Below are 27457 nucleotides of genomic sequence, written 5' to 3'. Positions count from 1 at the left end.
TCCCAACCATGAGACCCCATCATTCATCCACCAAAGCTTAGATACCACCTGGTTCCCCAAAATAGCAAGATCAAGTTTTACCCAACTGAGAAGAATGTGCATTTAGCTAAGTTAGACAAGTAATCTTGCTTGCATTTTTTCCATAATCACAATTATGAATTGTGGAATTTGAACCTCATACACAAATTATTCCAGAGCACTACTGTGCCTCTCTATACCCAGAGAAATTCACTCAGTGCAATTCAAGATAGGCTTCCCATGAGAGGAACCACCTGGGCCACCATTATGAAAGGATGAAAATACCATAATGATTGTCATCCTTACATCACTGATTTGATGGATCACCTGTCCATTTACACTTATATCAGCCTGATGCCTCCCTGAATATTATCTGAGATGGAACTTTTACCTGTTGTCAATGAGAACAAGAAAGGAGATAAACCATTCATGTTGATAAGGACTGTATATTACTCATACCTGTATGATTCATTTTATGTGGCTGGACTGTCCTTATTTATGCTACATCCTCATTTGTCTCTATCTGTAATCAGAATAATAACTGGGCATTAGTCATCTGAGTACTTAAATATTTAGAACAGACCTTTTAAGGTATGTGGTAAGTGTTTCACTAAATATGTGTGAAGAAGAGAGGCCAGAGGTCACGAGGGCACTCTTCTGGCACATAATGCTTTCCTGCCTTGGTGCAGCACAAATTTAGTATGCAAATCATTTCGTGTTTGAAGATATTACCCTCTATGGAATTAAGTTCATGAGGAATATGTCTGTCTGTCTATCTGTCTGTCTCTCTCTCTCTCTCAGTGTGTGTGTGTGTGTGATAACTTCTCCCTTCTCCCTGTGTTGCCTGGCCTTGAACTCCTGGGCTCAAGTGATCCTCCGGCCTCAGCCTCTTGAACAACTAGGACTACAGATGTCTTCCATCCTGCCTGGCTAGAGCATGGCTTCTTTGATTGCCTTTGCAGAACAAGAACCTTTGCATAGATTGGGCCCCAGCACTGGATGCGTTTTTCATCTCAAGAAATGACTAACCCATCCTTGTTGGTACAAATTCCAACCAGTCCAACCAGGACCAGAGCTAAGCAGGACAGGGGGAAAATAATATTAGCTTTGGTTATTTCATCATCTTAGCCAAATATATGTCTTGAAAAAAGATGAAATTATATAATTCCATAGAGATTTTACATACAAAAAGTATAAAAAAGATTTTGGGTTATGTTGAGATTGTTACTGACAGCCTAACCCTGGGACCTGCCTTGATCCTAGCTGGCTGGATTTGGCTGTCCACCCACCTAATAAATAGACAGAAGATGGTAAAATGAGTATTGAACTTGATGCCATTTGATCAACCTGGGAGGAAGCAGTTAGACTGCTTCTCCTTACCTATCCCACAACACAATTATAATTTACAGAAACAAAAGCCAAGTGATATACATGTGTAGATTTGGTTGACCTGAAGAGGGAGCAATCTGGAAAAAAAAAGCAGGAAATACACACATGCAGATTTAGTTAGTCTGTGCTAGTCCCAGAAGGAAGGAAATCCCCACTTCCATCTTCTTTGGTGCCTGTCAGGGTGGGAGGTGGAAGCCCCATGGCCCCCAGCTTCTACTCTCAGCATGAGGAAGTCATTCCCAATTTCAGATGGGGTGCCTTCAAATTCAATCTGTTTCAAGATTATTAATTGTCAATAGTTATCAAATGACACTGTAATCTCTCCTTGTTTGAATGCACGCCAGAGATGTAGGAAAGGTTGGTGAAGGGTGAGTATCAGTTGGTGCAGAGTCAGAAGAAAGAGAGAAGGAAGCACACAAGCACAACTTAAATGTCTTGTCATTCTGTTATGTTTTGAGAACTTGGAGACTTTGTTACCTAATCCTCATTTCCCCAGCCTAATCAGACAAAGAATTTAACTCAGAGTTGAATTGATGAGCTGGTATAATTTCCAAACACTCAGACCTAGCATCACTCACATCAGGAATCTGCTGAGGGTCTCACAATGACAATTGTTCTTATAAGTCTCCTCCTAAACCAGCTCCCAGGGTCTGCTCTCCACCCACAACCACCCATTTACCAAAAAGCAGGAAGCCACCTGCTCAGATACCTCTTGGCCTAATGAAAAATCTGGGATCATCTTTTTTGGAGTTCTGGTGCTGGATGTGCTCTCTGTGGTGATATCTGCCATGAGATGGGTGGATAGAGATTTGCGGTTCATCTGGCCATGCAGGCTGCTGTTCTTCTCTTCTGTCCTTTCACACCCATTGATCATGAACATGCATTATTTTCAGAGACAGAAGTTATTCTTTGCTCTAAAATCTGTCTAACTTGCTGACTACTGCAGGGATCTCTTAATGGTGGCACAGGAAGTAGCCTGGATTGACATTACTCAGTGCATCCATCAGCTTCATCTTGTCTATGCCCACTATTTTTTTCTAGAGGACTTCTGGCCATCAGGGTACTGGCACAACAGCCTGAATGTTCTGGGAAGGTGGCTGTGGCCCAAACAAGCCAAATAATCTTCCAGTATTAATAAACCAGGAAGATAAAATGGTCAGCAAAAACTCACAAGGAAAGAACCTGCAGAGGCCCAGCAATATCACCTGACTCAATGACCAAACGTCCCAGATACCAGCTCTTTATAAAGAACTCTGATACAGAGACTAGGGGCATAATAGTGGATAGTACAGAGACCCTGCTGCAGAGAAGTTCACATTCTGGAAAGTTAAACAAAGGTGGAATCCAACAATGTTGTAGGACAGTAAAGAGAACAACAACAAGAGAAATGTGTTCCAGGGAAAATAGAGGTTGTCCAGGAGAGGAAGTGGCTCCGTGTGAAGAGGTGGTGTTGAAAGCCTTTACCAGATGAAGTTTTGACTGAGCTGGGTTTTGAAGGATGATTAAGAGTCTTCTGGGCTGGGGCTGTGACTCAGTGGTAGAGGGCTTGCCTAGCATGTGTGAAGCCCTGGGTTTGATTCTCAGCACTGCATAGAAATAAATAAATAAATAAGAAAGAAAGAAAGAAAGAAACTAAAAAATATTTTTTAAAAGTCTTCTATGGAGCAAGAGGGCATTGTAAGCAGAGGAAAGTGCATTATTTAAATATAACCTTTTTGGGTGGAATTCAAGGATTTTGTAAAGAGAACACCCAAGGAGACAAAAACTGATTAGAGGACATTTAATTCCAATGTTTCCCTTGAGTTTCTGATAAGAAGCAATAACTTTTGGCAAAGTTTTTATTGATAATTTTTATGAACCTGAGCTCAAAGATCAAAATAGGCACGTCTCATGATTCACTGCCAACTGCCAAGGTGGAGGGGGCATTTGGCTTCTGCAATAGTGGGTGGAGCACAGGTGGTTTTTTCTACTGGCTGTACACCCAGCCCCACCTCCTTTCCCAGCATATAAATATGCCAGACTGACTTCATTGACTCACAGATGTTCACAGAAGACAAGCTTGGCACCTTCCCCTGTGAAAAGATAGCTCACATAGCTGGAAGTCAAACTCAGAGGAGAAAATTTTGGAAGGAAAGTAGTGATGGACCTGATCCCAAGCTTTTCCATGGAAACCTGGGTTCTCCTGGGAATAAGCCTGGTGCTCCTCTATCTGTGAGTAACTGTCCCAGTTCCTCTCCTCTTCAAACCTTCCATTTCTGTGAATAGGAGGTTTAGTGATATAATTTGATTTTGGGGATGAACTTCTGATTGAGTCTCAGTTTGGACCTAGATTAATCAGCCAGAGTTCTGTAGAGGCAGATTACAAACAACTGGACATCTTCTGAAAAGTGATGCACCTTCTTCAAACTTTCAGAATTCTGGGGGTAAAGAGGGGTCTTCACAAGTTTCTGTGTCATTGTTTATTTTGTGTTCTATGTGTGCTACAAGAAATGTGTAGAACAGGTGGTTCCTGCTCCTCCTCCCCACGTCCCAGCACCATTTGTAAAATGCACCAAGTGCACCTCAGGTGCTACCACAGCTCAGACTCAGTTCTTCCCTCTGTTCTGTTACCTTTCCTGGAACAGCCCTCTCTCCAAAAACTCAAATCCTCCACCCTGCAATATGCAACTACTGCTGAATGACAAAACTATTGAGCAAAGACCTGGGAGAAATTTTGATCTTTTATTCCTTAAGTTAGCATCAGTGTAGAGATTTGTTTCTTCCTTGATTTGAAATCTAATGGGAGGTTGAAGAGACAAAAGTTAACAAGCCAATTTTGTATTTTAAACATTTTCCCATGATATTCCAGTACAGGAGCATGAATAAAATGATCTAGTAGAAAAATTCCTTCAAATAGTGGGATTCCTGGTCTGGGATTGTGGCTCAGTGGTAGAGAGCTCGTCTGGCATGTGTAAGGCACTTAGTTTAATCCTCAGCACCACATAAAAATAGATAAATAAAATAAATGTATTGTGATCGCCTACAACTAAAAAAATATTTAAAAAATAGTGGGATTCCTGGCTTCATGGAGCAGGTTAAGAGAGCAGTTATTTCTGACTGAGGGTAGAAGACATTGCCCCAAGGAGACCTTTGACTTCTATCTTAAATCCACTTTTATAAGAGTAGGCATTCATAATGAGGTGAAAATAGAAAATATAAACCTGGTTGTAACAGTTGAAGTAAAGGGTAATATTCAGGCTTTTGTTGCATCTATTTTCCCTCCAATGGCATTTTAAAATTAATGGAAATGTTTTAATTTCATTCTGTTCAATAGTACAATTTCTTTGAGGTAAGTTCCTCACATTCCTTCTGAAGGTCAAAATAGGACCCTTGGATTCTGTATTTGTGAAAACCAACCTGTTTAAAAATGACCCATCTTTTTTGAACAATAGAAGGAATATTAATCTAATACACACATCCATGACATAGATTGCACATGTCTTTAAATATACCTGCCCAGCAGGTTATTCTTACTCAACAGTTTCCCATATGCCAGTGTTCTTAATCCTTTACAGCGGATGAGTAAGGGAGAATGTGGACCAGGGATGCAATAAAAGGCATCCAGAGAGGTGTTATGAAAAAGTGGGAGAATATTCCTCTCTGCTCAGGGAAGAAGGCCCAGAGTGGGGACAGCCCCCACTGGAGGCCACTAGAGGGGCCAACATGATGGTATCAAGTCAACTTCCTAAACTGACACCAGTGAATGAGGTGACCTGGAAGAAATCTAGGCTGAATTACTCAGGAATTTTCAAGATCATGTTTGTGGACTTATATCAGATATTCAGTGTAGCATTGGGAACCTAATGATGAAATTAGCTGCTTTGAGGTAATTATTATGATTTTGGGCGTCTCTCAGGGAATGTGAGAGAGGAGATGATGAGCAGATGTAATTAGGGTCATTGGAGTTTTTGTTGTTATTTATGGCCTACATGTTACCTCCCTGGCTTCACTGTTCCCATTCTTGATCAGTGACTCGTGAGCCACTATATTCACACAGTCACAATCCCTTGACCTGGATTTCTCTTCCACTTTGTAGATATGGGACCTATTCACATGGATATTTTAAGAAGCTGGGAATTCCTGGGCCAACACCTCTGCCCTTTTTGGGAAATCTTCATAATTATCGCCAGGTGAGTATCATTTGAGCTTTCTGTTTTGCCTCTTATGGTTGCAAACATCTACTTAGTTACCTCAGTAGAAATTCAGCTCCATGAGAACTGTGTGAGGGCCGCATCCAAAGCACAGTTAGGTTTACCCTGAGGCTCTGTTTACAACTCCTCCTGGCCTCAGGTTCACTTCTGTTGATGAGCTCAGGACTCTGGCACATCCACACTGTAAGCTGTGGACTTTATGTTCAGCAGACTGTGAGCATTCTCACAGGGTTTTCATTTTTCTCAGTGCAGATTCTAGGAAGACACACTTAAATCTCTGGGATGTTTTATTTGCACAGTTAAAATATTACAAATGAAACTTAGCATGAGGAAGATTAATTGCTTAGTTTCTATGATAAAAACTCAGAGCCAGTGTCTACCTATCTGTGTCCTATGTGCAGAGAAGTAGCATCTCCTTTTTTCCTAAGTTGAGCTACAACACAGGAAGGCAAGTCCACTTTTTATTTGCTCACTATCTTGCTTACTTACTCAACAATATGATTGTGATAACATAAATCTCCTAGGCTAGAAGAGGTTGCTGGTGTCTTTAACTCCCTAATTCTACCAGAATTCTAGAGAAAACATGAGATAAATTAAAATGATTCTGGATGAGGAGACAAAAGATGGCCCTGGGAAACACTCATTTTCCCTCAGCCTGGGTTTCCTCATGTGCCCATGGAGGTGATAATTTAGAAGGTCCCCGTATTTCTGAGTTGACACAAGCAGAAGAAGAAGTACTGCAGAAGAGAAGGATGTCATATTCATAGACAAGTGTAATTGGTTAAGTATGTATAATACTTAGAGAAAATTCAAGTGATTTCACATATTTCATTTCAAATATTGCATATTTTCTCTTTTCTCCTCAGAAGACTCTGAGTAAGAGCTTCTCTCTAACCACTTGTTAGGAACAACAAGCCTGATTTCATGGGATTTGGGTCATTTAATGTGATGTCAGTATATTTACAACAATAATGGAATTTCATATTGTTCTTTTTCCTAGGGTTTTTTAAATTTTGATGCAGAATGTTATAAAAAGTATGGAAAAACATGGGGGTGAGTATTCTGGAAATTTCTCTTTGGTAGACTTGTTATGATGTGGCACCCCAACACGTGAGGACAACCTCAGTCCAGAGCTTTTGGGATGAAACCCTCTGTGCTGCAAAGTCCTTGGAGGCTTGTCCTGCCAAGGGTCCTGCATGTCACCAGGAGTCTGGGTCTATAGTCTGACTTAGGTTGAGAATGTTGCATGTTTTCTCCTGCTTTTGATGACCCAGAGTCTCCTAGCCTTAGTTTATGTCCACTGTGCAGTTATTCCAATATTCCCCATTTTTGTTTGTTTTTGAGTCCTTTAATTGAATGATATGTATTATTTGAGAAGATTTTTTTAATCATGAGCTTAAAAGTCTATGGCATCATCTTTTTCCTCCATTGACTTCCGTTTAGTTTAAAAGCAAAATTTCTTATTTAAATTTCAGATTTAATGTATGCTTTTGAACAAAAGGCTGGGAGGTCCTGGGCAGCCATTTCTGTTCAGCTTTCTTCATTTCCTTTACTTTCTTTCTTCTTTTTTATTGTCATCATTATTGTTGCTCATATGCCATTTTTAAGTATTTAGCATTGACTTTTCAATGAAGTAGATCTAAACATTTCTTTCTCTCCTTCATGCATTTGATGTTAAGACCAAACATAGGATGTAGTTACACCACTGAGTTCCCTGGTGGATTGATGGGTTTTATATTGGAGGGTGGCCTCAGCTAAATGTAGCAACTATTCCCTTTTAGAGCTGGTGGAGGGTTGATGGGAGCCATAGAAGAGGTGTGATCATTTTGATCTGCACTAAAAATAGTGGTAGAAGACATTGATTCTTCTTCTCCATCTTCTCTCATCAATCCACAGAAAGCACAGGCTGACCACAGTGATCTGCTCAGTTGACATCTCCCATAGATGCCATGTGATCCAAGGACACAATATGCTCCACTGGATCTCCAAAGGCCCCAATCCAGCTACTACTTGCAAAACTTAGTAATTGTGAGCAGTTAGTCAATTATATGCCTTCAGTTTTTTTCACTAACCTAATAGCCTTTTGAATAATCCAATATTTTGAGATGTGAAATGTTATGGAGACTATGGGCTAAGGCTGTAGCTCAATGGCAGAGCACTTGCTTATCACGTGTGAGGCACTGGGTTTGATCCTTAGCACCATATAAAAATAAACAAATAAAGGCATTCTGCCCACCTTCAATTACAATAAATAATAAATAAGTTATGGAAAGTAGTGTAGGTAATACTATTGTATTCACCATCTAGATTTAACAAGTGTTCCAATGCTATTTCTAATTATGATCTTTTACGAGGTGTATTTTGTCTCTAAGTTTCTCTTCCTACCTACTTTACCTACATTACCCTTTATGCTATGAAGACTCCAGTGGTTTCTGTGGTCAGAATCCCCAACCAGAACTTCATGTTGCTATGTATTGTAGGACTAGGCAGGTAGAATAGGTAACATCAGGATCAAAGTCTGGATTCCTGCTGCAGAATCTGGGCTGTTAGATTTAACCAGCCCTATTTTTCTAACACAGCCTATATGATGGTCGACAGCCTGTGTTGGTTATTACGGAGCCAAGCATTATCAAAACAGTGCTCATCAAAGAATGTTATTCTGCCTTCACTAACCGGCGGGTAAGCATTCACTTTTCAACATTTTAACATTTATTTAGTTATTTTAAAGTATTTATTTATTCTTTTCAGTTATACATGACACTAGAATGTATTTTGACATATTATATATACATAAAGTACAACTTCCCAAGCCTGTGTTTGGACATAATGTGGAGTTTCACTAGTTGTGTATTCGTATATGAACATAGGAAAGTTATGTCTGATTCATTCTACAGTCTTTCCTATTCCCATCTCTTCACCCTTCCCTTTGTTCCCCTTTGTCTAATGCAAAGTAACATTTATTTACTTATTAACTCGATTTTTATCCTGAGATATTTATAAGTTCAGAGGGCATTCCTTGCCAAAAAGTTACCAGGCAGTTGCATGTATAAATTATTCTGTTTTACCCAGTGATAATTTCTTACATGACTATAAATTTATTAAGTTCCTATTTCTATAGTAACAGGAAATTGATACAATATAAGCTTTTTATATTCATTTTTCCTATTTTGTGTGCCTATATGAATGAATGTGCAGCTCTGTGCAAATGTATCACATTCCTACATTTGTGTAGATTTAGATTGTGTTTTTAAAGTGTTTTCACAAATTCTTCATTAACCTTAGAAATGTGCCTGATTTCTTGTGTGTTGACCACATTGGACAAAGATTGCTCATATAAATAGGGAAAAATCCTATCTGTATGCCTTTTATTTATTTGTTTTTCTTTTTCTCTGACATCAGCTGGGAGTTCTAGTATGAGGCTGAATAAGAGCCAGGAGAGTGAACATTTCTTTTGAAGGATATAGACTTTAATCTTCCAAAGTTTACCCCAATTTTAGATGAGGCTGCTGAGTGTGTGGATTCCCATACAATCTCTATATTCACTTTTTAAAAACTTTGGGGGCTGGGTTTAGGTCAGTTGGTAGAGTGCTTGCCTCGAAGGCACAAAGTCTGGGGTTCAAACCCCAACATCACAAAAAATTTTTTAAAAACTTTGATTAGTGTATGATAATTGTGCATGATAATAGGATTTGCTGCTATGTTCAATACATACATATATTCCACACTGCCCAAATCCAGCCTCTCTTTACTTCCCAACATGTCCAAATCACTAATCTACACTCAGATGAGCATTTTTACTTGTTTTTCTGTATATGACTGAACAGACATTGTAAAATTATTCCTGATGCTTGGGAGAAAGCATTCAGTTTGCCACCAGTAAGTATATTGTTAGCGGAAAATGGATTTTTATAGAATCTCTTTGTGAAGTTGAAGAACCTTCCCTCTGTTCCTAATCTCCTAAATTTTCACAGTGAATGAATTGCTTAGCACCTCACCATTACTTACTTACTCAAGTTTATCAGCTTGAAAGAGTAAGTAACACTATTGCCAAGGCTGGCCTTGAACTTGTGATCATCCTGTCTCGGACTCCTGAGCTGCTGGGATTACAGGCATGCACCACTGTGCCTGGCTGGAAGCATACATTTTAATACAAAAATATATTTCAGATGATGGAACTAAATTTCAAGGGTTTTGCTTTGGTGGGCTAGCACCCAGGTGAAAAACAGAATTATATTCCTTTCCCCCTCTGCCTTTGTAGAAAATATTGTAAGAACTTCCATTAACAACTTGTATTTTTTTCTGTATTACACTTATATTCCAAATCCTTTAAGTTTCAAATATTATTATTTTTAAAATTATCATATCTAAGCACCCCTTTATTAAGACACTTATGCTGTAAATGCATGTAAAGACAAAACTGGTCTTAGGTAACATACAGTTGACCAAGAACATCTGGTATCTGTCACCAACCCATTTCTGCTCTGCATAGCCCTGGGGGTTGTATTAGGTCTTCTTAGGTCTTCTTCCTGTCTATTCTCCTGGAAAAAGCTTCCAACCAAGGGGAATTTTCATCTAAACAAGGGTTGGAATATAAAGTCTAAAATGGTGTTAGGTACCTGGGTGTCTCTTCCAAACTCTCAGGAGGTTAGGCATTTGGAAGAAATACTATTGAGTGTCTGACATAGGTCTAGCTACCTAGTAGGCAGTCACTAAACATTTTTTTTAATAAATAATGCTTGTTTAACAAACTTTTGCAACTGTGGAGACCTCCACATTTATGTAGACAAAATCTATTTTCCTTTGGACTCTAGAATTTTGGTCCAGTGGGATTTATGAAAAAAGCCATCTCCTTGTCTGAGGACGAAGAGTGGAAGAGAATAAGAACACTGCTGTCTCCAACCTTCACCAGTGGAAAACTTAAGGAGGTAATAAAATAAGAGGCTTTTCATTGGAAACTGAAAGAATTAATCTGGGCATGGGTAGAAAGTGAGATAGGTAATAGTCCCTTTCCAAGCTATAGTCCTCTGAATTTGAAATTCCTAAAAATGTTCTCTTGTCTTTTTGTTTTAGAAGAGATATAGTGAGATTCATTATAAATATCTCATACTTCTTCATTCCGGGAAAGCCATAGCCTTGGGGACTGAGTCTCCTCACTTAACTATGGACAGACTTGTGTTTTGTGCGTAGATGTTCCCCATCATTAACCAGTATGGAGATGTGTTGGTGAAAAACATGAGACTGGAATCAGAGAAGGGCAAGTTTATCAACTTGAAAGAGTAAGTAGCAGGGCAGCTCTGGCATTCCAAGCTCCAACAGGAACCCCTCCAACTGCCTGCCACAGAACTGAATTCCAAATGTTGAGCCAGTGCAATGAGCAGACAAAAGCAAGGGTTTGGAGTCACAACTCCAACTGTTCATCCAAGAAGGAGCTGCTCCCAGAAGGAGACAGGGCAGCTGGGGGAGAAAGATCTCTCCTGTATCCACCAAGGTTTGCTTGGCTGAAAATATTTGTGACTTTGGATATACTAGAAGACAAAATACTGTCAAGGTCAAGGTCACCTTTTGTGAGTCCTTTAGGAAGACTCAGTTATTCCACCCTCATCCTGCTGAAGCTCAGTTTGTATACAACTGTCATCATCCACATTCTATTTGTGCTACTGTAGTGTGTCTGATTATGGAACTTATCCCTGTGCGGGTGAGCTTCTTGAGTACAGAGGTGAGTCTAAGTCACCTCACTGTCTTCATCACTCCTGGCACGAGGGCAGTACCTCATTTGCAACTCATAAAGGCCTCTTAGTCAGTGTGAAGGGATCACGGACTCATCTTATAGTTCAGCAGATAACTGTGAGTGTGTGGCTCTCTGCTTGTCTTGCCTGGGTATGTGAACTTACTCCTACTTCTTGCTGCATGTATAGTGGAAGGATTGGGAAGAGGCACTGGTTTTAACTTTCCATGTCTTTCTCTATTCAGCATCTTTGGGGCCTACAGCATGGATGTGATCACTGCTACTTCATTTGGAGTGAACATCGATTCCCTCAACAACCCACAAGATCCCTTTGTGGAGAAAGTCAAGAAGCTCTTAAAATTTGATTTCTTTGACCCTTTGCTTCTCTCAATAAGTATGTGGACTACCATGTTATTTGTTCCCTTTCTTTATTTAAATAAGATCATTATTGATATATAATTAACATACCTTTTAATTACCCCACTTAATTTATACAATTCAATGGTTTTCAGTACAAAGATATACTCAGCCATCACTAGTGACCATTTATCAACTCAGAAGCAGGCTACCATTTCATTATCAACTCTCTATTCCCCAAGCCTAAGCAATCATGGGTCTATTTTCTGACTCTATAGATTTCCTGATACTGTGAATTTTCTATTAATGAATCCCACAATATGTGGCTTTGCATGTCTGACTTCTTCCATTTATCATTGTATTTTCAAATTCTTCCATCCTGAAGCATGTGTGAGTTCTTCATTTATTTTTTTAAAAAGAAATTATTTATTTATTTGTTCTAATGAATTATACATGACAGCAGAATGCATTTCACTACATAAAACACAAATGGAGCACATGTTCCTAGGGTAATGATGTCCATCTCATTCAACAATCTTTCCTACACTCATCACCCCTCCCTTTCACTTGCCCTATCCAAAGTTCCACCATTCCTCGGATGACCCCTCCCCCCCCCACCCATTATGGATCAGCATCCACCTCTGAGAGAAAACATTTGGCTTTTGTTGTTTTGGGATCGGCTTACTTCACTTAGCATGATATTCTCCAACTCCATTCATTTATCTGAAAATTCCATGATTTTATTCTCTTTTAATGCTGAATAATATTCCATTGTGTATATGTACCACATTTTCTTTATCCATTCATCTGTAGATGGACATCTAGGTTGGTTCTACAGTTTAGCTATTGTGAATTGAGCTTCTATAAACATTGATGTGGCGGCGTCAGTGTAGTTTGCTGATTTTAAGTCCTTTGGGTATAAACCGAGAAGTTGGATAGCTGGGTCAAACGGTGGTTCCATTCCAACTTCTCTGAGGAATCTCCATACTACTTTCCAAAGTGGTTGCACCAATTCACAGTCCCACCAGCAATGTAAGTGCCTTTCCCTCCACATTCTCATCAACATATATTTTTGCTTGTATTCTTCATAACTGCCATTCTGACTGGAGTGAGATGAAATCTTAGAGTAGTGTTGATTTGCATTTCTATAATTACTAGAGATGTTGAACATTTTTTCATATATTTGTTGATCAGTTGTATATCTTCTTCTGAGATTTATTGTTTCTTGATTTTATTTCTTATACTTTAGGAGTCTTGTTAAGGAAGTCAGAGTCTAATCTGACATAATGAAAGTTTGAGCCTACTTTTTCTTCTATTAAGTGCAGTGTCCCTGGCCTAATTCCTAGGTCCTTGATTCACTGTGAGTTAAGTTTTGTGCATGGTGAGAGATAGGGACTTAATTTCATTTTGCTACATATGGATTTCCATTTTTCCCTGCTTCATTTTTGAAGAGGCTTTTTTCCAGTGAATGTTTTTGGCACCTTTGTCTAGTATGAGATAACTGTATTTGTGTAGGTTTGTCTCTGTATCTTCTGTTCTGTACCATTGGTTTATGAGTCTGTTTTGGTGCCAATATGGATTTCCAGTTTTTCCAGCACCATTTGTTGAATAGGCTCTTTTCTCCAGTGAATGTTTTTGGTACCTTTGTCTAGTATGATATAACCATATTCATGTGTGTTTGTCTCTGTGTCCTCTATTTTGTACCATTGGTATACAAGTCTATTTTGGTGCAGATATCATGCTGTTTTTGTTACTATAGCTCTGTAGTATAGTTTAAGGTCTGGTATAGTGATAATGCTTCCTGCTTTCTTTATTGCTAAGGATTGCTAGCTATTCTGGGTCTCTTATTTTTTTCCAAATACATTTTATGATTGCCTTTTCTATTTCTATGAAGAATGTCATTGGGATTTTAATAGGGATTTAATTAAATGTGTATAACACTTTTGGTAGTATGGATTTGCCAGAATTTAATTGAGACTTTTTGCATCTATGTTCATTAAAGATATTGGTCTGAAATTGTCTTTTGTTGATGTGTCTTTAGCTGGTTTAGGGATCAGGGTTATACTGGCTTCATAGAATGAGTTTGGAAGTGTTTTCTCTTTTGCTTTTTCATGGAATAATTTGAGGAGTATTGGTATTGAAGGTCTTGTGAGAATCTGTCTGTTCAGGGATCTTCTTTGTATGTAGTCTTTATATGGTGTCTTCTATTTCCTTGCTTGAAATTGATCTGTTTAACTTGTGTATATTAGCTTGACTCAGTTTGGGTAGATCATGACTCTAGAAATTTGTCATTGTCTTCGATATTTTCTATCTAATTGGGGTATAAATTTTCAAAATAATTTCTGTATTTCAGATGTGTTCATCATGATATTTCCTTTATTATCACATATTTTAGTAATTTAAGTTTTCTCTCTCTTTATTTGTGTGGCTAAGGGTTTATGAATTTTATTTATTTTTTCAAAGATCAACTTTTTGATTTGTCTATTTTTTCAATTGTTTCTTTTGTTTCAGTTTCATTGATTTCAGCTCTGATTTTAATTATTTCCTGTCTTCTACTACTTTTGGTGTTGATTTTTCTTTTTTGGGGGGCTTTGAAATGTAATGTTAAGTCCTTTATTTATTGACTTTTTCTTCTTTTAAGGAATGAATCCCATGCAATGAACTTTCCTCTTAGAAGTGCCTTCATAGTGTCCCAGAGATTTTAATATGTTTTATTAGTGTGCTCATTTACCTCTAAGAATTTTTTAATCTCCTCTCTGATGTTTTCTGCTATCCCTTGCTCGTCTCCAGGTGTTGGAGTAGCTTCTATTTTTCATTTTATCATTAATTTCTAATTTCATTCCATTATAATCTGATGGCATACAGGGTAGTATCTCTATTTGTATTTGCTAAGAGTTGCTTTGTGGCATAATATATGATCTATTTTAGAGAAGGATCCGTGTGCTGCCAAGAAGAAAGTCTCTTCACTCATTGATGGATGCAATGTTCTCTATATGTCTGTTAAGTCTAAGTTATTGATTATATTATTGAGTTCTATGTTTCTTTGTTTGGAAGATCTCTCCAGTGGTGAATGAGGTGTGTTAAAGTCACCTAGTATTATTGTGTTGTATTCCATTTTACTCTTGAAATTGAGAAGAGTTTGATGAATGTAGATGGCCTTTCCATGTTATCCCATCATTCATTTTTTGGGGCATAAGTATTTATAATTATAATTTTTGTTGATGAATGGTTTTCTTAAGCATGAAATGTCCTTCTTTATTCCTTTTGATTAACTTTGTCTTGATGTCTACTTTATTTGATATGAGGATGGAAACCTGTGCTTGTTTACACAGTCCATGTGAGTCGTATATTTATTCCCAAACTTTCACCCTCAGTTTGTGGATATCTTTTCCTATAAGTCTCTTGAAGGTAGCATATTGTTGGTTTTTTAAAAAATCCAATCTGCCAGTCTATATCTTTTGATTGATGAGTTTAGGACATTAACATTCAGGGTTATTATTGAAACATGGTTCATATTTCCAGTCATTTTGCTTTATTTTTGGTTTTTAACTTGACTTGGTTTCTCCTTTGATTGGCTTTTCCTTTAGTGTATTTCCTCCCTTTGCTGATTTTCATTGTTGTTTTTCATTTTTTCTTCATGGAATATTTTGCTAAGAATATTCTGTAGTCCAGGATTTCTAGTTGTAAATTCTTTTATTTTTTGTTTATCATGGAAGGTTTTTATTTTATCATGAAATCTAAAGCTTAATTTTGCTGGATATAAGATTCTTGATTGGCATCCATTTTCTTTCAGAGTTTGGTATATATTGTTCCTGGACCCTCTAGCTTTGAAGGTCTGGGTTTAGAAATCTGAAAAGATCCTAATTGATTTCCTCCTATATGTAATCTGATTCCTTTCTCTTGTGGCTTTTAAATTTCTTTCCTTATTCTGTATGTTAGGCATTTTCATTGTTATGTGCCTTGGTGTAGATCTGTTGTGATTTTGTACACTTGGTGTCCTGTAAGCTTTTTGTATTTGATTTTCCAATTCATTATTCGGGTTTGGAAAAAATTACTGATATTATTTCATTGGATAAATTGTTCATTCCTTTGTTTTGGAACTCTATGCCTTCTTCTATCCCAATAATTCGTACATTTGACCTTTTCATAATTCATGAATGTTCTGCTCATGGTTTCATACCATCTTCACTGTGTGGTCAACTTTACTTTCAAGATTATATATTTTTGTGTTCATTTCTGAGATCCTATCTTTCAAGTGATCTAGTCTGTTGGTGATGATTTCTATTGAATTTTAATTTGGTTTTTTGTTTCCTTCATTTCAAGGATTTCTTTTCCTTTTTTTTTTGTAGAATCTCTATCTCCTTATTGAAGTAACCTTTTGCTTCCTGTATTTGGCTATGTAGCTCTTTATTGAAATGACCTTTTGTTGCCTGTGTTTGCTTTCTTATATCATCCTTTAATGCACAGAACATTTTAATTACATACATCCTGAACTCCTTCTTGGACATCTCTTCTTCTGTGCTGGCCATTGGTTCTAGTAATGTACCTTGGTTTGTTTGGGGCACTTTCTTCCCTTGTTTTTTCATATTGTTTGTGTATCTTTCCCTTTATCAGTATAGATCCAAGGTATTACAGTTTTTACCAATAGACTTATAGTGTCCCTGAAGAATTCCATGACCTCTCCTTTAAGGAGGAGATCAATATTAACTTATCCCAATGCAAACAATATGCAAGCTTAATTAAACCAAATAGCTTCTATTGAGATGTTTACAGTTTTGTCACAATAGTCAGAAATGGTGCATTTAATTATTATCAACAATGTAAACAGTAGGTTGCAAAAGGATCTACAGTTTATAATGGTGGACAAAGAGAGAACTTTGGGGAGGTTAGGATGAGATGTTAAGGAGGTAGGAGATGAGGATATAGAGTTATTAGATCTTAGGAAGCATAAAAGAGGAATCAAAAGATGTTGGCTAGTAGCAGGAGAAAAGAGAGAAAGAGACTTTGGGGAGACAGATAAGTGGGAAGAAGAGAGAGAAAGGCGGGGAGAGAAGAGAACAATAAATTATTTCATTTTTAATATTCTGTTGAGATTTTGCATCCATAATTATATGATATATAAGTTTGTAGTTCTCCTGTGTTATCTTTGTGTCAAGTCTTAGGATCAGGTTAACTTGGGCATTTTAGGATCTTTTTACAAATGTTCACTGTATTCTATATTTAGAAAATACTAAATATTTCTATGAATGTCTGTAATGAGGTAAAGAGTTGGTGTTAGTTCTTTTAATGTTTAGCAGAATTGTCCATGGAACATCTGGACCTGAGCTGCACTTTGTAGAAAAGTTCTTAATTTCTAATTTAGTTTCATCATGTGATGTATGTCAATAGATATTTTGTATTACTTTTTGTGTCAGTTTCTGCTACGTTTGTGTCTTTTTAGGAATTTGTCCATTTCATTTATGTAATTTGTAAAATTGTTGGGATAATCTGATTGTTACAACATCTTTATATTTCTTTCTATGTTTATAATGTCAGTATTTCCCCAGTTTTTATTTTGAATGCTACTAACTGTAACCTTTCTATTTCTGGGCCAGTGTAGCTATTATTTTGCCAATTTTGTTGTTTTTTTTCAAACAATTGCATTTGTTTTCATTAATTTCTAGTATTGATTTTATTTTTTATTTGATTAGTTTCCACTTTGGTCCTTAATATTTTCTTCCTTCTGTTTCCTTTAAATTTAATTTGCTCTTCTTTTTTTCTGTGATTTATTGTGTAAAATTTGATCGTTCATTTGTGATCTTTGTTTTTATTTAATAGATCAGAATTACCCTCTGCACAATGATGGCTTTTTCTCCATTCCACTATATATATATATATATATATATATATATATATATATATATATATATTAGTTTGATATATTATGTATCCTTTCTTTCCCTTTCAATACTTTATCATTTCACTTTATTTTCTTCTTTCATCCAGTGTTTATTCAGGTATATATTGATCAATTTTCCCCGTACTTTGAGTTTCCCAATTTTCTTTCTAATAATGCCTTCTGGATTCCTCCTGTGGTGCTTGAGGAACACATGCTCTGTTGGTCTCATCCTGACTGCTCTTTCTTGAAGAGCATGATTAACTGCAGCATCGGACTGAAGCCTAGTTTTATCCAAAGACACTCTATTCCAGTACATGAAGGGGAAAGGGGTCAGGGTTTTCATCTTGCTCCTTTGGTCACTCCACAGAGGCAGAAGGGGCCACTGATCTCACTGCTATGATGGTGGCCCTATATATGACATCCTCTTACTCAGCCAGTGTCCTGGAGCCCAATCAGTGGTCCCAGCAGGAACAGTTCCTCTTTAGGAACCCTTGTGACTTCCACTTTTCTGATTGGTAGAAAAGATGTAATTGCTCCAGGTAAATTTTACATTTTTCCCTGAAGTGTCTTTTGTTTTTTCTTTCCCCTGCAGTAATTTTTCCATTCCTTACTCCAATTTATGAGGCAATGAATATCTCTATGTTTCCAAAGGATGTCACAAATTTTTTAAAGAAAGCTATAAACAGAATGAAAGAAAGTCGCCTCCAAGAGAAACAACAGGTAAAATCCGGTGGTGGCTACAGAGGAGGTTCATTTTTGATAACTTATTTGCCTATGGGTGTTTGACTTCCACACTTCTTTGTATATTTTTAAAAGGTAGATGAAGAACTCTTAGTTGAGAGTAGTAGAGGGTTTTCATTTGGGGAGAATAAAGAATTTAGCATGTATTCCAAGCTTTTATAATTATGTCAAAATGGACTCTACTCTCATATAACTAAAAAGAACTAATATAAAAGACTTAAATAAATAAAATTATATATTTTAAATACTGAAAAATAGTGAACCAAAGAGAAAGCATTTACAGTTAAATAATGGGAATGCAATTTAGTTTGTCAAGGCATAAATATTGCTGATAGGAAAAAGTTCCAAATGCTGTAAAAAGGAGTCCTTGTACATTGTTGACTAGAATGCAAATCAGGTCAGCCTTTGTGGAAAACTGTGTGGAGGACCCTCAGAAATCAAATACAGACCTACTGTATGATCCAGCAATCTCACTACTAGGTGTATAACCACAGAAAATGAAATCAGTATGTCAAAGAGAGATATTTACTCCCATGTTTATTTCAGCTCTATGTTAAAATTGTTCTTATTAATTGAGCCAAATAGAGTTTGAAAACATCCACCATCAAGAAATGATAAATGCAGTTAAAAATGTGTTTAAACTGACATAAACATCAAACATCATATATATATATATATATATATATATATATATATATATCAAAGTAATCAGGTACCTTACTTAATGTTTTAATATGTATAGCTTAATGTTTTTATATATCAGTTGAAATGATTTTTTTTAAATAGAGGAAAAACATTTTATCATATCCCTTCTCTCAATAGATAAAATTTCAACATAAAATTATTTTTCTGGTGCTTTAATTTAATCAGATTTTATATTGGCAAAGAAACATTGCATTTCCAAACCTCTCACTTTACAAACTCTCCACAGAAGGTATCCTCAGGGTAGCTGGTACTGTCTGGCCTCTCATGGAGCAGGCATGGGGTTCTTTAGGTGAAGGTTTTGTTTTATGTATGAAGGCCAGCACAAGGATGTGTGCAGGCCAGGGAGCCAGGAAGGGCCCTCCAGGTGTCAGTACAAAGTTTATAGCTTCAAGCATGGTGGGATATTTCAAGAAGCTTGCCCAAAATCTGATGATGAGCTCTAAAAATGTCAGGATATTAATCTGTGGCATCTTTGGTGAAGAATTAAGGTAGTAAAACAAAATATTGCAGTCCAGCACTTCTCCGTGAGCAAACAAATGTAACAGGAGACAAAGCCAGCCACTCTCTGGCCAGGAGGCTGTGTTCAGAATCCATAGAAGCTCACAAGCAGGGAGAGCAAAAACCAGTAGCTGTTGGACACCATAGCCTGTTTTCACTCAGGGAAACGTCCTACTCTCCAAAGTTTGTAGATGGATACTTTTATTCACCGATGACTTAGGAAACTCCAGCTGGACTTCTGTACTTAAAGGGTAAGTCATAGTCTCAGAAGGGAAGATAAGTTCTGTACTCTTAATTTTTTTCTGACTGCATAATTAACCTTCTATCTTTGAAATCACTCTGTTTCTAGCATCGGGTGGATTTTCTTCAGCTTATGATAAATTCTCAGAATTCCAAAGATGTGGAGTCTCATAAAGGTAAACGAGGTTGCTATCTCGTCTACTGTTGGGGAAACTCAGAGGGAAGTGTGTTCTGGAAATGTGCAGGAGATTCTCCAGGAAGAAGAGCATTTATACCAAGTTGCGGAAAGGCCATGCTTGGATATCATATACAGTAGCCTGAGGAACTTTCTAGAGAAACACATCTAGAACCAAGTTCAAATGTTGAAGCTGATATAAACAAGTACCTACTCACATCCAGTGATATAAACTATTTTTCTCTCTCCTTCAAATTTTTCCCCTAATTTACTGTAATACACAAGTACTCCCATTGCAGTTCTAATTCATGGTACCCAGTGCCTTGACAACCATCTGAAAAAAATTCCTGAATGTTGAGCAATTAATTCTAGATATGAGGACTGGGCTTATGCATTTTTTAAAAAATATATTTTTATTTTTTAGTTGTAGGTGCACACAATACTTTTATTTTATTTTTATGTGGTGCTGAGGACCAAACCTAGTGCCTCACATGTGCTAAGTGAATGCTCTACCACTGAGCCACAACCCCAGCCCCAGTACACATATTTTTATGTTCACATATACATATCATCCATCTATCTATCTATCTATCTATCCATCCATCCATCCATCCATCCATCCATCCATCTATCCTGTATGTATCTACCCAGTTCTATTCAGCTTTCTATGATGAAGGAAACAATCTATATTTAATTGGTCAATAAAATAATGACTGAACACACGTGCTACTGAGCACTTGACATGTGGCTAGTGCCACTGAGGAACAGAAGTGTATTGACTTTTAATTAATTAAAATTTAAACACCCACATGTGGCTGGTAGCTACGAATGCAAACATCCAAGCTATAAACCTTGACTTTTTGTTGGTGTGGGGGGAGAAGGTTACTAGGAATTGAACTCAGGGGCACTCAACCACTGAGACACATCCCAGCCCTACTTTGTATTTTATTTAGAGTCAGGGTCTCACTGAGTTGAGTAGCTCCTCACTGTTCTAAGGTTGGCTTTGAATTCATGATTCTTTTGCCTCAGCCTCCCACAGGGATTACGGGTGTGTGCCACTGTACCTGGCCCACACCTTGACTTTATATTCCTATTTAATGGGGTTCATACTCACTGGGCTAAACGATTTGATAATTAAATATTCCCATGACATCATCATAGAAAATCATTATCAGTAAATCTGAACTCTGTAGACCTTTCAAACACTTGTTTTGTGTTTTCTTTTTTATTTTGAATTGCATGTTTGGCACAGAGATCATGTTTTTTTTTTTTTCAGGACCCAGGTATCTAAAAGTCCATATTGATCATACTGTGTATCTTAGATAGAAATGGTGTCTCTTGAAATTACCTATCTTTGCTGGTTCTGAGAATGGCACCGCTAGAAGCCAAGTCTAAGAGTGGTGTAGACCTCAGGAAAACTGGATTAAAATTAGTTTTCCTTTGGCTCCCCTATCAGATAGACATGAGAGTGAAAACCACTCTGAGAATGACCCTGAATTGCTTTTCCATGGTCCTGCCTAGTTATCTGTGGGTTTTAATGGGATTTCTCTTCATCTAAACCCCAATGTTGTGATTTGATGGATTTACCTAAATTGTGTTTCCTCTTCCATTAGCCCTGACTGATCTGGAGCTTGTGGCCCAATCAATTATCTTCATTTTTGCTGGCTATGAGACCACTAGTAGTGCTCTTTCCTTCATTTTGTATGAACTGGCCACCCATCCTGATGCCCAGACCAAATTGCAGCAGGAGATTGATGCGGCTTTGCCCAATAAGGTGAGAAGATGGTACCTGGAGAGGGAGGAGAGAGGCGGAGCCTCAACAAGACTCCCTCCTTTTCACTTCCTAGGAGGCTTTGTCCAAAATATAGTCACTGATTCTTTTCACCAGCTCTATCTGGAAAGGATCTGAAGAGACAAATGAAGGAGAAAACAGTATTTGGGGGAAAATGTTATTCCCAAAACTACAAGGAATTTTTAAGAGTGTAATTTCAATTGTATCCATTACCAGTTATCATGATGACACCTAGGAAGTGTAAGCATGTGTCACTCAAGTGTCCGGATCATTGGTTCTGCTGAGCTCTGGCATGAGCTCATTCCTGGCTGTCTGCTGAGTGAGCCCAGGCTTGCTGGACAGGATGACTCTGCTCTGCTCCACACATCTTCACACTCTAGTCATGTATTAGAGAGAAGCAGTCAGGGGATGAGTCAGGTTTTCTGGCTCCTGAGCCAAACTCTTTACTGCTGCCTTGTGTCCTCTCCAATGTCACACCAGGCATTAGCCACATGTTGTTCCTGGTGTTCTGACACCTCTGCCTAAACAGGGAGTCTATTGGATATGAAGACACCTGGTCTCTGGGGCTGGCATGGCTGGTTTGGCAGTGAAGTGGGCACAAAGCCTCTTATTCAGAGCTCACAATGAAGCCCTGAAGACTGGTCCAGCAACAGGGGGTGGGGCTGAGAGTGGCTTCCTGTCCTCCTTAGAATGTTCTCTGAAACTGAAATTGTGTGACATGGTGCCATCCAATCTTAGATTTTTTTGGTTGTGTTAGGGTGGAAGTTACCAATTTTTCCCAACATTTTTTACATGATGTAGTGTTATCTCTAGGAGATATATATATATATATATATATATATATATATATATATATATATATATACACTCACACACACACACACATTCAAAGCAGGATTATCCAAGAAAAATGGATGTATAATGGGTTATTTCCACTTTTCTATGTTCTATTTCCTTGAAATAGACCTGTGACTTTTCTAGTGAAATGTTATAGTGACTTTCACATATTTTGCCTGAGTGTAATTGTCATATTCTATTAGTTACTTTTCCTTGCATGAGAAAAAGTAGTACATGATGCTGCTGAGGATATTACACACCGAATTTGGGATTGTCCCATAAGCCTCTTATGTTCATAACTACTCTGCACTTTTCAATGGCCATGGACATGGTTGTCAAATGGACATGATTGTTATTACAATGCTTAGTCAATTGTAAGAACTACTCTCTTTCTCCATTCTGTTATTCTTGGGACCTCCTAACATTTTAATAAAACTATGTAGATTGTGTTTAAAGTTAGTTCTAAACATGAATTTCCAACAATCTCTTTTTTTCTCTTCAGGCACCTGCTACCTATGATACCGTGTTACAGATGGAGTACCTGGACATGGTGGTGAATGAAACTCTCAGGTTGTACCCAATTGCTGGCAGACTTGAGAGGGTCTGTAAGAAAGATGTTGAAATCAATGGAGTGCCCATTAGGAAGGGAACAGTGGTGATGATGCCAAGCTATGTTCTTCATCGAGACCCACAGTACTGGCCAGAGCCTGAGGAGTTCCGCCCTGAAAGGTACAGGGCCTCTGGGAAAGGGAACTGCCCTGGGCTAGGGTTATCCAAGCATGTCCTTGTATTTCTTATCATAGATGACATACAGGTAGCTATGTAATCATTTTTATATATGTCTTTGTATTTTAAGCAGTTTTCCTATTATAAATATAACATTTTCTTGTAAAATGCTATGAATTTGTGACAAGGAACAAAATAAATGCTATGTCCATTCACTATCCTAAATTCTTTTTTTTTGATTTTTAATTGATTTTAAAAAAATAAATGACAACAGAATGCATTACAATTCTTATTACACATATATAACACAATGTCTCATATCTCTGTTTGTATATAAAGTATGTTGACACCAATTCGTGTCTTCATACATGAACTTTGGATAATGATGTCTATCCCATTCCACCATCCTTGCTAACCCCCTGCCCTCTTCCTTTCCCTTCCACCCCTCTGCCCTATCTAGAGTTCGTTTATTCCTCCCATGCTCCCCCTCCCTATCCCACTATGTGTCAGCCTCCTTATATCAGAGAAAACATTCAGCATTTGTTTTTTTGGAATTGGCGAACTTGACTTAGCATTATCTTCTCCAACACCATCCATTTACCTGTAAATGCCATGATTATATTCTCTTTTAATGCTGAGTAAAATTCCATTGTGTATATATGCCACATTTTTTTAATCCATTCATCTACTGAAGGGCATCTAGGTTGGCTCCACAGTTTATCTATTGTGAATTGTGCTGCTATAAACATTGATGTGGCTGTGTCCCTGTAGCATGCTGTTTTAAAGTCTTTTGGGTATAAACCGAGGAGAGGGATAGCTGGGTCAAATGGTGGTTCCATTCCCAGATTTCCGAAGAATCTCCATACTGCTTTCCATATTGGCTGCACTAATTTACAGTCCCACCAGTAATGTATGAGTGTACTTTTTCCCCTACATCCTTGCCAACACTTATTGTTGTCTTCATAATATCTGCCATTCTGAACTGAAGTGAGATGATATCTTAGAGTAGTTTTGATGTTCATTTCTCTAATTGCTAGAGACGATGAGCAGTTTTTCATATATTTGTTGATTGATTGTATATCCTCTGCTGAGAAGTGTCTGTTCAGATTCTTGGCCCATTTATTGATTGGGTTATTTGTTTTTTTGGTGCTTTGCTTTTGAGTTCTTTATATACCCTAGAGATTGGTGTTCTATCGAATGTGTGAGGGGTGAAAATTTACTCCCGAGCTGTAGCCTCTTTATTCACCTCACAAATTGTTTCTTTTGCTGAGAAGAAACTTTTTAGTTTGTTAAATTCTTTAAATAATTATTAATTAATAATATGATCATGTTATCATAAACATATTCCTATGCATATATAGATATTTTTGCAAAACTAGATTGTATCATATTTTATTTGATTTTTGATAGCACTTGATAATATGTATTCAACCTCTGCATGTATGATTTTTTGGGAGGTACCAGGAATTGAACTCGGGGCGGATGACCACTGAGCCACATCCGTAGCCCTATTTTGTATTTTATTAGAGACAGGGTCTCACTGAGTTGCTTAGTGCCTCGCTAAATTGCTAAAGTTGGCTTTGAACTTGGGATCCTACTGTCTCTGCATCCCAAGTTGCTGGGATTACAGGAGTGTGCCACTGTGCTCAGTCTGTATGTATGGTTTTTGGATCTATAATTTCAACTAACTAAATAAACTTTTTTTCTTGTCAGTTTCCCCTAAACAGTCTAATACAATAAGCATTTATATAGTATTTACATATTATTAGTTATTATAAGCAATCCAGAGGTGATTTAAAATATATTTCAGGATGTGCATAAGTTATACAAGTATTTCCCCATTATTTTTATAAGAGATTTGATCACCCAGGATTTTGTTTATTCTGATGCTAAAACTAAATCTCCTCAGATATGACACAATGACTCTGTGTGTATGCATATGTGTGTGTGTGTGTATGTGTCTGTGTGTCTGTGTTTTCAAATTTTATAGCATGTGCCATAACCTACATGACCACTATCTCATTTCATTTTATGTATTTATTGTTATACTGCTTATATTTTATGAGTGTTTTGTTTTATTTTCTGTCTCAATTTACCATGATTTCCTTTGAAACAGCATTTATCTCAAGAAGATTGAAAGATCCTATAGGCTAAGGGGGAGAAAGGTGGAAAAACTCCTATAGGCTAAGGGGGAGAAAGGTGGAAAAACTCCATAGCTTAACAATTCTCATAGCAAAACCACAGCTGGATTTCAATGTCCAGCCCAGAAATCATCTTTTACATCATTGCTTGGGGGTGTCTAAGGCACAAACTGAAACAAGTAACTGTTGTGGTTTTAATGTTTTGTTGACTTGTCATCTATTGTGGAACCAGGTTCAGTAAGAAAAACAAGGACAGCATTGATCCGTACATATACATGCCCTTTGGAAATGGTCCCCGAAACTGCATTGGCATGAGGTTTGCTCTCATGAACATGAAAGTTGCTCTTGTCAAAGTAATGCAGAACTTCTCCTTCCAAACTTGTAAGGAAACACAGGTCAGTAAATTTTCATATAAATAATGTTTATTTGAATATGTTTTCCCAAACTGAGGGGCCTAGTCACAGAAAAATATATGCTCATTTATCATTTAATTCTTAGATCTATAGTCCAGTGAGTCTCTTTTGTACCATCTTTGAGATTTTAGAGTTCTTCACCATGGGGGGCTCTAAGTCCATGACTTTGTGAAGAACAAAGTGTAAAAAACATATGGACTCAATGCAGATTAGTGTGAAATATGTATGTGTGGACTGTGAACTTGAGCACAGTATAAATTCAGCTTTAAGTCTCCTGGAGAGACCCTGTGTACAGTCATGAGGTGTGGTGACCACAGGGTTCTGATGTTTGAGAGAAGATCTCCTCACCAGAACTTACAGAACCTCCCTGTCTCAGGCCTTGTACAGGATAAATGTTTATGAAATAATTTTTCAGATAAATGAATAATTTTACTATCCAATCATGACACACCTTAGAGAATAAGTAGGATGAATTCAAAGTGCATGATACTAAAAGTAGTTTTATGTTTGTGGAACATCACTGGGCATAATGAATCTTCTCTACTTTGCTGCTTTGGTTCCTGGTGTTTCATTCATTGCTTCTCCATGTGCTTGTCTATATGTTACAGATTCCCCTGAAATTAAGAGATCTAGGACTTATTCAACCTGAAAAGTCCATTATTCTGAAGGCTGTGTGCAGAGATGGGACAATAAGTGGAGCCTGAACTTCCCTAAGAATTTGTGCATTGTTGTCCTTAGAGCCTGGGACCCAGAACATCAGAGAACAAAAATTTATTTTGTGAAGAAAACTCAAAATGAAGATAGACTCTATATTCCTTAATTGATGAATGATAAGAGATGCTGGAGACCTTTGCTGAGCTTGCTCAGGGTCTGTGCAGAGTATTATCTATTTTCTGATGGAAAGGAGGTGCCCACCTCAGTGCCAGATGTAAAGACTCACCCTTTCTGGGTCTAATGGGCTCTCTCCTCTCACTGCCAGTTAGTCCTGGCAGCTCCTCCTGAGCTCTGATTAGAGAATCAACAATTATCACCAAATTTGTCAACAATTTTTAATGGAATTAGGGTGGTTGTGGTGGCTTTTGTAGTGACATTGATATATGATGTGTTCTTTGAAATATGCTGTGATAAGTTTTATAATGAGAAAGTAAATAAACATATCCTTATAAAATTTATCTGGAGCCTTTATGTCCATATAAGGGGATATAGAGTACTGAATCAGTGAAAGTCAAAACTAAATCTTTTGATCATCACAATCAGTGAATACATGGAAATTTTTCAGAAATTCAAATTAAATTGTAAGATATAGTTAACCCACTATTAATTTTCCCATTGCTAGAAAAGTATATTCATAATGTCCTTGTGCAATTTTTGAAGCATATAATTTGTAACGCTTTACTGAGATAGTTATTACTATACTTCTAGTTTATATTTAATACTCCTATCCCACTGGAAAGCAAGAAACATTTGTAGTCCATCTTCAACTCCCAACTTGATAACAAGCACAATGAGCATTGAATTAGAAAGTGGTTGATAGACAATTGTTTTACAGCAGTGCTCCTCAGATTCAACTGGTATCAGGAGCTACACAGGATTTTTCCATCTTATTCCTGTCCCTTCTCTTCCTTCCCTTTA

General features: G+C 37.4%; 1 protein-coding gene across 1 annotated transcript; it reads left to right on the top strand.

Annotated features, from left to right (window-relative positions):
- Positions 1-3433: 3433 nt before the first annotated feature.
- LOC124098815 (cytochrome P450 3A9) lies at positions 3434-26997 on the top strand. The gene is made up of 13 exons (XM_046453774.2): positions 3434-3618; positions 5483-5576; positions 6598-6650; positions 8177-8276; positions 10409-10522; positions 10785-10873; positions 11568-11716; positions 18150-18277; positions 19851-19917; positions 21530-21690; positions 23048-23274; positions 25645-25807; positions 26434-26997. Exons 1-13 carry the CDS (start codon positions 3548-3550, stop codon positions 26527-26529), a joined length of 1512 nt encoding a protein of 503 aa, XP_046309730.1. The 5' UTR covers positions 3434-3547; the 3' UTR covers positions 26530-26997.
- Positions 26998-27457: the final 460 nt, after the last annotated feature.

This window comes from Marmota monax, unplaced genomic scaffold (genome assembly GCF_021218885.2).
Source record: "Marmota monax isolate L192 unplaced genomic scaffold, Marmota_monax_Labrador192_F-V1.1 WCK01_AAM20220418_F8-fsc00148, whole genome shotgun sequence".
Taxonomy (NCBI): Eukaryota; Metazoa; Chordata; class Mammalia; order Rodentia; family Sciuridae; genus Marmota; species Marmota monax.
Note: the sequence above shows the minus strand (reverse complement) of the source record. Positions and strands in the feature narration are given on the sequence as shown.